Source organism: Trichosurus vulpecula, chromosome 2, assembly GCF_011100635.1.
Source record: "Trichosurus vulpecula isolate mTriVul1 chromosome 2, mTriVul1.pri, whole genome shotgun sequence".
In the NCBI taxonomy this organism is placed as follows: domain Eukaryota; kingdom Metazoa; phylum Chordata; class Mammalia; order Diprotodontia; family Phalangeridae; genus Trichosurus; species Trichosurus vulpecula.
The window spans coordinates 421,160,387-421,172,160 of NC_050574.1; the positions used below are offsets into that span (position 1 = coordinate 421,160,387).

At 34.4% G+C, this 11,774-nt stretch overlaps 1 protein-coding gene across 2 annotated transcripts in view; it reads left to right on the forward strand.

The window, feature by feature from the left end:
• CA5B (carbonic anhydrase 5B) overlaps nucleotides 1–4,169 on the forward strand; it is a 52,692-nt gene extending 48,523 nt beyond the window's left edge. For both annotated transcript variants that reach the window (XM_036746565.1, XM_036746566.1), the window contains one exon: nucleotides 497–4,169. In XM_036746565.1, the coding sequence (XP_036602460.1) occupies nucleotides 497–676 (180 nt within the window). In that variant the 3' untranslated portion in view covers nucleotides 677–4,169. The remainder of the gene's footprint in view (nucleotides 1–496) is intronic.
• The last annotated feature ends 7,605 nt before the right edge of the window (nucleotides 4,170–11,774 follow it).

The following is an 11,774-nucleotide window of genomic DNA, read 5'->3' on the forward strand; positions in this document are numbered from 1 at the left end:
TGCTTTATACCAAACTGCTCTACTAGCAACTGGAATGAGCCTGTTTTGGTTGAAATACACAATCTTTCAAAAGCATTTTTTTTCTTTCTTCTGCCTTCGAAGCCATGTATTCTTATATAGGATTGCTCAAACAGGGTCTTTTCAGAGTGCAAGCAACCAATCTACTGGACTGCCTGCTTGCATATGAATTTTTTGTATGGTGTTATTTCACTGCAAGGTATATAGCTACACAAAAAAGAAAAGAAATGAGTATAACTATATGAGTTTATCTGGTAATGAGGACAGGTTACTATAAGCCATTAATTATTAACATTAATAATAATCTTTCTGTGTGCCCTGTATCAGGTGGCTAAAACATGTCTAATTACTGCTAGATTTGTGTTTTGCTATGTATGTCATTTCTGAGCTGCCAAGTAAGTATGAACACTGTTGTATTCCTTAAGCAATAACTTTTTTCCTTCTGAAAATATTTATATTGACTGTTTCTCATCCTCAGCTGGAGGCATTTCGGATGCTGCTTTTTACTTCAGTTGGGGAGAAAGAAAAGAGGATGGTTGACAACTTTCGTCCACTTCAGCCACTGATGAATCGAACAGTCCGTTCCTCTTTTCATCATGATCATATATTGAATCTGCAGAAGGGAGGCAAACAACAAACACACCATGTTACTCCATAAAGAGATAGCAAGATAAAATCTTATTTCAGTATGTAATTTACTTCTGGGCTTTTGTCATAACTTTGAAGGGATTTTGGCTTTTCTTTTTAGGACATATCTCAATGTATATTACTTATATTTTAAAGGATTATTAGCAATAAACTATTAGAGAGGATTAAACATAAACATTAAGGTCCAGAATATGAAAGTGCCTTCTTCAGGTATTTTGCCTGTAACTTGGTTAAACTTTCTCAGAGATTTTTACTACTTTATTTGTATACATTTATCCACAGATTAAAAAGAAAAGTAGGTTCTCAACTAAGCATGTGAAGGTCATTTAATCAACTTTAAAAACATTGCAAAAGTGATGTTTGTGACTATGAAAGATCAAGCCTCGTAAAAAATGGAAAAATGTATGTTATAGACAAGTTGATTTTTGCATACTGAATAGATGGGAAACTGACCTTTATGAAAAGAGAAAAGATTGCAATTTTTAATGAGAATTTTGTAGGTCATATTATTGTTATTAACTTATAATAGGGTATATTAGCTACTTTCCACACAGCAGCAAAAGAAATAGAGTAGAAAATTAGCGTAATGTCATACAGTCTACATTTTGCATCAGTGAGGGTCTGGCAAATCAGTCTTTCTCAAGTTACATAATGAATTTTAAGATCTTTCGATGACAGGTGGAAAGCATTTTAAACTGGGTCATAATTAAACAATTTGGTATGCAGTGATTCACACTCCAGAGACACTTGAAATAATAAATTCTAATTGAATCGCTATTTTATAAGTTTTTAATGGTAGAGTTTCAATTTTTCCACTTATTTGTTTATGGATTTCCAAAATTGTTATTTAGCATTCTTTTTACCATTCTCTTTTTCTCATTTAAATTCTGCCTTTTCTTGGTGGAAAATCAAAGGGGTTTTACTCTTTTATACTAGGAGTCTGATGCTAACATCCTACCTTAAAATAAGTATTATTCTGAACTATTTTTTGTATAACAATAAGACATCATTTTATTGTATTCCATATGCTTTAATTATGACTTGAGTTCCACAAAATTGGTGAGAAAAAGTGATTACGAATTCTTAGAACATTTCCAGGTGTCATTGAGGAATAATTTTCACTGAATATTAAAAACAAATAAATACTTTATATTGCCAATGATAATAGAGTAGAGGAAGAGTATGCTGTAATTTATTCTGCTTAAAATGACTAAATTTCAGCAAATTCGGTTGTAATAGGTGGTCACAGTAACCTAAATATTCAGATTTTAGATGTAGGTAATACAACTGAAGAATTATTTTCCTACTTCTAGTTTAATTATAGTTTCCCTTTAGGTCATGATTAGAAAAAAATTTATTATGCATGTTATTTATAACTGTTTTCATGCACAGTTTTTCCACCCCAACACTTGTCCCCAAACAAGGGGACTTCAGTAGTGTACATATTGATACTCCCCAAATGCCTTAATTTCCTAGTTCTTTAGGCTACTTATTTCCTATGACCTACTCCTACTCAATTACCCATAGAGGGTCATGCCATCATCTTGCCATCATCAACAATTTTCTTCCATTTTCATGAATTCTAAAATTCCTTTATCTTATTCCATTTTTCCATTATTTCTCCTGGCCAGTAACCCCATTCTTCATCCTCACCATTTTTTCCATGCTTTCTATCCTTTAGTTCTTTACTAGCTCATTTTCCCTGCCCTGGCTATATCATTCTTCTTTCCCTATGTCCCTACTCTCCATAACAGCTTTTCCAAACCTTCTTTCTAATACAGCTTCCTTCTCAGCTGAGGATGTTGACTTTTTTATCACTGGAAAAAAATTGAAGCCATTCACCAAGAGCTCTGTTTTCCCTCCTTCCTCTTCATATCAAGCATACACTTCTCACTAATTCCTCTTTTATTCTGGTCTCAGATGAGGGTGGTGGCCCCTCTTCTTGACAAATGCCCTCCACATGCACTCTTAATCACATTCCCCTCCCATCTTCTTTCCTTTTTGGCTAAACTCCTTGAGAAATCCATCTGCAATAGGTGACTCCAATTCCTCTCCTCGAATTTTTTCCTAAACCCTCTGTCCTCTGACTTATCTTCAACTTCCTTTTGGTCATCTCAAACCGGAGGTCGGATAGGCATTTCATACTTCTGAGAGAGGTCATCATCTTTCCTCCCAGACTTTTCTCTCTTCTGAATGTCCTTATTACTGTGGAGGGTATCACCTTCTTCCCAGTCATCAAGGTTTAAAACTTCAGTGTAATCCTTGACCCTTCACTCCCATTTACTCCACATATGGAATATGTTGTCAGATATTGTTACTACCTTCACAACATGTTCTATACATTTCCTTTTCTCTGCTCACACAGCTATCACCTTGGTTCAGGTTCTCATCTCTGCTCAAGTAGACTACCACAGTAGCTTTGTAATTATTCTCCCTGCCTCAAATCTCTTCCCATTCCAATATATGATACCCAAATGACTTTTCTAAAGCACTACCCATGTCACCTACCTGCCCAGTAAACTCCAGTGGTCCCCTATAGCCACTGGGATCTTCCTATAGTCCTTTGTTTGACATTTAATGCTCTTCAGAACTTGGCCTCTTCTTACATTTCTATACTTACACCTTGCTGCTCTCCATGTCCTCCATGATCCAGCTACATTATCCATTTGCTGTTCTTTGCATGTGACGCTCCACCTGCCATCTCTGCATCTTTACACTGGCTAACCCTCATGCTTGGATTGCTCTTCCTCTTCACTTCCGTCTCTCAGTCTCCCTGGCTTCCTTTAGGACCAAGCTCAAATCACCTTGTATGGAATTCATCTCTCCTCCCCTCGACCCCCTCCCCAGGAGCTAGAGTTTTTGAGATTATCTTCCACTGACTCTATCTATATTTTTTATGTACTTAGTTATGTATATGTTATCTTCTCCATTAGAATGTATGCTCCTTGAGGGCAGGGACTCTTTTTGCCTTTCTTTGTATCACCAGCATTTAGCACAGTGTCTGGCACACAGTAAGTGCTTAATAAATGATTGTTGACTGCCTGTATTATGTAACCAACTTTTATTATGTTAATTCTTTAAAGTTTAGTGTTTCTGTGGCAGCTTAAATATACTTTAAATGTAAAGTTTGAATGTATATGTATGCTCTTTTACAGGAAATATTTTTGTCTTGATTTTTTTCATCTGTGTTAGTGCTTTTTATACTTACTATAGGCAACTTATATCAGAGAAAATGAAATTGCAAAATATGGGCAATTACAATAATTTTTAAAGAGGCTATGTGCATAAAAAAAATCTAAATACTTATGTTATTCAGGTAAATGACCGAGACTTGGAGTTCTTTTATGGTCCAGAAATGTTTTTCAAAAAAAATTTTAATCAAGATTTTATGTATTTTCATTTGTACCTTTATAGAGAAATATACTTTACATAATATTTTCTTTATATTTCAGCAATTTTGTTATAACAAAGGTAGCAGAAATGTTAATGAATTAAAATAATGTAGTGTTTTTCTGGCCTCCTTTGATAATTACTTTTTGCATTATAATTTTTGAGCTGTTATTTATGATAGGCAAGTTACCAACTTGTAAGTGTATATACTAATTTACAAGTTGCTTTGTTGCATGTATGGTTAGAACATAAATCCTTCTTAACATATTTTTAATAAGTTCCTTTTTTTGCCTATTTCTCAGAGGTTGTCTGTTAATAGCTTTTGGATGATTCTCTAAACTAACTGGAGATCTGCCTTGAATTTTAGAACTGCAGAGATGATTAGAACTTTAACATTTAGTTATTTTCTACAGGGCTAACTGAGAATATTTGTTCTCATATTAAGTTGCATTACTTTGAGTATCACCATCCTAGGTATTTGCCTGTTTGAAGGAAGCAAAAATTTAATCTTTCAAAGACACAAAAGCATGCAAATGTTCATTTTAAGCAATTTTAATGCACTTTACATGCAGTGTATCATGCAGCATGTAGGATATCAAATACCCTGTTTCATACAAATGAAAAGACCCTCATGAAATCCTAGTGTAAAGCTACAGTACAGTAGATGTTATATATTGGTAAAAAGTTCAACATATAAGAATCAGTTTTTCTCCATCCTGAAGGGAGAATGGATATTCTTTTTATACTTTAATTTTTTATTGATCTTATTGATAGCTTCATTTCCAAACGTATCCCTCTCCATTCCTTTTCCCAGTGTATAAAAGATTAAGAGGAATGGGGGGGAAATGTTTAGCAGAACTTAACACACCAGACTAGGACTGAAGTACTGCAGTATTTTGCATTTATAGTTTCCCATTTTTGCAAATTGAGGCTGTACATTTTCTCATCTCTTCTTCAGGTAACAGCTTAGTTATTATGATTGGGCTGCTTTAGTTTCTTATTTTGGATGTCATTCTTTCTGTCAATGTCGTTGTTCAAAGTACACTCCTTTCCTGACTCTGCTTATTTCCCTTTGGTACAGTTCATTGAAGGCTTCCTATGTTTCTTATTTTTTCATATTCATTCTTATGACACAGCAATGTTCTATTATATTCATGTACTCTCTGTTTAGACATTCCCCAATTGATAGACATCGCCTTTTTCCTGTTCTATAATACCATAATACCACAAAAAAGAGCTGCTATAAATAGTTTGCATATGTCTTTCTGTCTTTTACTTTCTTTGGGGTATAAACCTAGCAAAGAAGACTATAGGTCAAAGGGTATGGATCTTTGAACCAATTCAAAATTCTGTTTACTTTTGTACCTGTCTTTCTTCAGTCTTGGTAATATTGCTCCTTTTATCTTTTGTCATCTTTGCCATTTTTATGGATGTGATATAAAACCTCGTTTTGATTTCCATGAGAATGAATATTTTTGATGAGTCATAATGATATATTGAAGGGTAAAGGCTTGCTGCAGGGATCTAATTCATCTTTGTGTATCACCTTAGTCATACAGCTTCAAAGGGGAGAATAACTTAGGTCTCTTGTGTCTGGAGTTGTAGGCATATCACTACATCACTTCTACTTTCCTGGTATATGCTATATATTGGTGTATATAGATGGGAAATCTGTTCACCCTCCTCCTACTCATACTCACAACGTTGCATACTGCCTTCTAGATATGAACATGAGAACACTACTTAAGATATATTTTTTAAAAGTTAAGTATAAAATTTTAGGATCAAAGATTTTTTTGTTTGGTTAAATATGTTAGTAATACTTTGTGTTATGGTTTATTTCAACATTTGTCCTTTTAGTTGGGGATTAGAAATTTATTATTTTGTGTTTACAAAATGCCTATTCAATTACAGTTATTGGTCAAAAGTTATAATGACCCATCCTTCAGTAAGAAGGTCTAAGTAGACCCTGAATGCAATTTGGAATACAATGCTATGTACCCCGAGAAAGTAAAAATATTGAGTTTTAATTGTATTGCTATTTTAAAATTATTTAATGGTAGTATTCTAAGATTTTTTTTCACTTCATTTGTTTGTAGTGATGCAGTTTGAGGCGGGGTTTCAGGGACCCGTCAAGAACCAGAGTACTGGATAGGGTTGTCTGGAATGAATTCATGGACTCAAGCATTCTTTAAGTCAAGGTGACAAAGATTTATTGTTACACTTTTCAGTGGGCAAGAGTTCTTAAGGAACCTGCAACCTAACAGGAATGATGCTAAAGCTTATATAGGAAAAGTAGTGGATTATCTGGCAGATATGCTAATTAGGTAATAACTTACAACCTTGGTTACAGGAATCATTCACTACTGGAAACCAGGGGAAGGGGTTTCTCAGGGTTGTACTTTTGATCTGTTATGTCTGTAGCAAGATAGCTTTGAGAGTTGATGTCTATAGCTTGACCTCTCGATTAAATATAACTTTGGGAATCAATACATGATAATTCTGTGGTTACAAGATAGTCCTGCTTTTACAAGAGAATTTCTCCATAGGTCAGCTTGTTTTTGTGATGGGGAAAGATAGTTTGTTTTATTGGGGCCCACTCACGAGTAATTGTGGGGAAAGGTAGTTTGTCTTACTGGGGCCCACTCAAGAGTTGTTGCTAGGCATAGTGTCCTTGGGGAAAAAAACTGTCAGGGATAGTGTTTGAAGCTAGGGAGAAATGTGATCTTGGAATTGGAGTCCAAGCACAAGCACCCAAGCACCCCATCAGTAGGTTTCTCAAATCTTTATTTACATGTCTTTTTTTTCTTTCTCATTTGAATTCTACCTTTGTTTGCAAATCAAAGGAGTTGTACTTTTATACTGACAGTCTGATACTAAGGTTCTACCATAGTGACTTACCTATCCATAGTTCTGCAGCTTGTGTTTGTCAGAGGCAGGATTTGAATCAAAGATTTCCTGAGTTTCTATCCACTATTCCATGAGGGAAATAGTGGGAAGATATTTTATAGGATAGATTTAGGACTGGAAGGGACCTTAGAAGCCATCCTGTCCAACCTCTTCATTTTACAGATGAGGAAACAGAGGCCCAGAGAGGTTACTTGAATTGCCCACATTTATACAGGCTGTAAGTGTCAGAGGCAAGATTTTCACCCAGGGCTGTGGACTTCAAATCCAATGTTCTTTCTTCTATAATACACATTCCACTATAATAAACAATAAATTTGTGCTCTCTACCTTTATGTAAATAGAAGGGCATTGCAAAAATTTCATGGATTGCAGAGTCCATGTTTTGTCGTGGTCAGTTGTGGTGAGACCAGATATATTCCTCCAAAACTTCTCCATACCAAGTGAAAGTTTAGGACAGCACAGGAGACTTCTCTGAAGTATTCCCAGGTTTAGAGGTGAGAATTTGCTACATGTAAGAGATATTTAACTAGAAGACACAATTTTCCTTAATTATCTTTTCTACTTAAAAATTGTCTTAGCTAAAAAGAATTTTGGATATTTATTGGCTCTGAAATTATATTGTCAAATTCTATCGACCACTTAGTATATGGTTAATATTAGGCAATAGGCTATAGTAATTATAGTTCTGTAAATAAAAGAAACAAACACTGGCATACCCACATTACACATAAAATGTGGAAGCATAACAGTCTTTCAGCTAAATACAAATTCCTACATTGTTGTCCCCAGCACCTTCTAGAGATAATGCTTAGCTCTGACACAGAGAGAGAACATCAAATTAGCAGTGATTTCTACTTAAAACACCCACTGGCTGTATGTTGTATATATGTTATAGCTATAAAGAAAAGACAGACTATGAAAGATTAGAACATATAGAAATTCAGAAATATTTTACTTCCACAAAAACCAGAATATGTTCATAATCGCATTATAATATTGCTATTATAACTGTACATATATGTATGTATGTATACATATATGCATATATCACACATGGTCTACCAAGCCAAACAGAAATGGTGAGTGCCATTTGAAGCATCATTTGCTACCCGGAAGAGGATGAAATACTTTGTTCTCCTACATTGTTCCAATGATAGGAAAATGTATTCATTGGCCAAATTTGAGTATGTTATAGTGAAGGATTTTTTAATTGCTGACATGTCTATTCTCAGCCCAATGGTGTAAATATGCAGTAATTGAAAATATAAAAAAATTAATAGCCTCATAAATAAAAGAGCAAACACAGTTTATTACTTTGCCAAGTTTAAAAAAATTGCTGTGATAATAGCAATGATGACAGCAGTTGGTTTTGAATAACCAATCAGTGAAATTTATTCACTCATATCTATACTATGCTAGAAAGTACATTGGTTGGCATAGTTAAATCAATTAATGTGAGTAGATATGATCTTCGTAATAATGTCATCTTATATTAGGACAGTCATGCCAATTTTCAATACAGTATATATAATTTAGAGCATTTCCACTTTAGGAAAGTAAAACAAAAAAGAATCTTTGACTACTGGCATCACTAGTTTGACTATCTATACTGGCTACATGTAAAAACAAAATAAAAATTTCCTTATGTTTGCTACTTTGTACATTGGTGGATTTGATTATTTATTTCACACTGAACATTCTATTAGAAATACTTAGGGTGACTTTAAGCCCTTTCCATACAGCCGTATTTAACAGCTTTGGCTGAAACACAGAATCTGGTGATGTCTGTCTTGCTGAAATTGAACTCAGCCTTCATCTCATCTCTAAGGGGAAAAAAACTCTCCAGATTGCATAAATGTTTTGGTGGTGGCCCCAGATAGATACAGGGATTGGAGTGGTGCTTTCACAGGAAACTATCTCTACCAGTATAGGTTGGCACCTTTCCCACGACTTAAGAACTTGAGAGTTCAACACACTGAGAGGTTAATTGATTTGTCCAGGATCCCCAAATCAGTATATGTTGGAATCATCCATTAAGCTGAACTGCCTCTCATCCCCACATATCACACATTATTCTTCTTTTGAAGAATTATAGTATTCAGAAATTTCCCAAGTAGTATGTGCTTTAATATTATTAAATAAGCCTCTTGGTGAGCATGTAACAAGCAAGAATGAGATGTAATGGGGGAAAGCCTGAATGCTACACTGCAATCCACAAAATATTAAAAGAACAGAATGTCTGGTTCATTGAGTAGGTTCTCTGTTGGAGTATTTATGAAAAGACATGGGATGAAGTGGCAGTAAAGGAAGCATCCATAGTTAAAAGACATGGATCAAATGAAATATGAAAGTAGATGTTTCACTGTATTTAAAATATGAGATTTATGAATTTTGACATCCAGGATGCATTGAATATTTGTATGATCAATTTGAAAGTTCCTCAAGATAGAAGCTTCCAAAATTAATGGCATCTTCCCATCTTCATGATTATTAAATTTGTTTTTTAATCATATTTAAGCAGGGAATTTATTATGTTTCCTTATTCAGAAAAGTGATAGTTAACCTTTTTTTAAAAAAAAGTTGGTAATATTAATTGAACACATTTATTGAGTAAGTGATATGTGCAAGGCATGGGATGTAAGAAACAGTAAGACATAGTTACAGCTTTAACAAAGCTTTTTGTTAAGTAGTCAATCATATTAATGAAGGCATAAAATGTAGATTGTCTAGGGGGCCAATAATCTAAAATGTACTTGTCCTAAAATAGCCATAATTATTTTAAGCATATTAGGAATAAAATTTCACTTTCCCCTTGTTGGCTCACTCTCCTTCCCCTTATAATATGTTAAGTCCCTGAGGATGGAGGGATATATATCTCTGCAGCTCCTAGCATCCGGCATAGTACTGGGTATGAGATATAGTAGTAATGTACTACATGTCGTATTGAACCTCTTTGTATCAGTGGACAATATAATTCTTTTCCTTTTGCTTTAAAATTTTACAAGATTGATTTTAACTTATTAAATATTATTATTGATAACTTAATTGACTTTTGTGATACCTCTGGTGAAATTAACCTGAGACATTACATACAGCTTGTTCTTTGAAAATTAATTACCTATAATTATTAGTAAAGAAAATAAAAATTGTATTACCATAGTAAAAATAACAAAAATGATTTCTATTTTTAGAATTAAGCATTCTTTCTAGAAAACAAACTCAAAAGTTCTTTCTGGAAAATAAACACCAATTTTGAAATCACAGTGAGTTCAAAGTTGATACAATATTGGAGAAGACAACTTGGGGGGAACATGATAGCTTGTTTTCAGATACTTTAAATGTCATATGTGTTCTTCTAAAAGACTTCAGAGGACCAGAGGAGGAACAATAAGTCAGAATGGTAGATAGGCAAATCTGTGATCAATATAAGGGAATACTTTCCAACAATTAGGGTCGTTCAGAAGTAGAATGGTCTTTGGTTGGTAGAGAGTTCACCATCATTGTAGGTCTTTAAGAGGAGGCTTGGCAAGCTATAAAGGTTCATGTTAGACCAAATGACTTTTGAGGATGCTTCCATCACTGATATTCTGTGATTAGTTCTCTAGAGTTTTGTTGTACTGATTTTTTTTGGCATAATAACAACTAAGGAATTAGATTTATTCAGATGTACAGAGAGGCATTCAAATGTACAGAGTCAGCTAAGTGGGTCAGTGCATAGAGCGCTAGGCCTGGAGTCAGACAGACCTGAGGTCAAATGTGATCTCAGATGTTAGTTGTGTGACCCAGGGAAGTCACTTAACCTCTGTTTGCCTTATTCCACTGGAGAAGGAAATGGCAAATCACTCCAGCATCTTTGCCAAGAAAACCCCATGGGCAGTACTGGCATACTAGGGTCATGAAAAGCCTACAACAACAACAAGAGAACACAGACTGGTGGGAAGTGAGATTTTCCTTCTTACTAGTCTATAAAAGCATCACTAATTATCCATATAAGAGCTCAACAATAAACCACATGAAATACACAAAACATATCCAAAAGTATTCTTATGGTATTCCTATAATATATGAATCAAGGAAATGACCATAAATTTGGATCACATATCTCTGGAAAATGGTTGTGCTCCCTTAAAGTTACATATTTTTAACATCAGTATTTTTTCTAGTGATGATGAATAGCTGTCCATCATAAAAGACCACAGTCTGTGAAGGATTAAAGCTGAGGGTCATCAAAATGTCAATGGAAAGACGTAAGGTGAGTGTCAACAAAATTGCCAAGGAGGCAAATGAGATCTGTGAAGTGCTTTGCAACCTTTAAAGTGGCATCTAAATGTGAACTGCTATTATCATTAAAAGATAACTGAAGGAAAGCCTAGGAGCTCCCTTGGTATCCATGTAATTTCAAGAGAGAGAAGAAGGTACCCAGAAGGTTAGGTGGACTCCTCCTTGCCCATTTGACAGGATAAAAAAGATAGCTTCTGATTATGCACCACTGGAAGGTGAACAACACTGATGAGATCACAAATGCACTGAAATTTTAAGGTTATTCTTTGGACATTATATTCATCTTAAAGTAATTCTTAGAAAATCTTTTTAAAATCGAATTTTAAGGTTTTAATTTTTAATTTATTTTTTAATTAAAATTTTTTGAACTTTAATTTTTTGTTCCATAGCAATGATCTAAGTCTGCAAAGAATGAAAGTTCCTCCAAAGGAAAATAGAAACATGCATAATGGATATGATTAGGTGGAGCATCGTTTACTAATGTAGAACTTCACCTATGAGTGGGAAAGGAGATGGACAGATCTTGT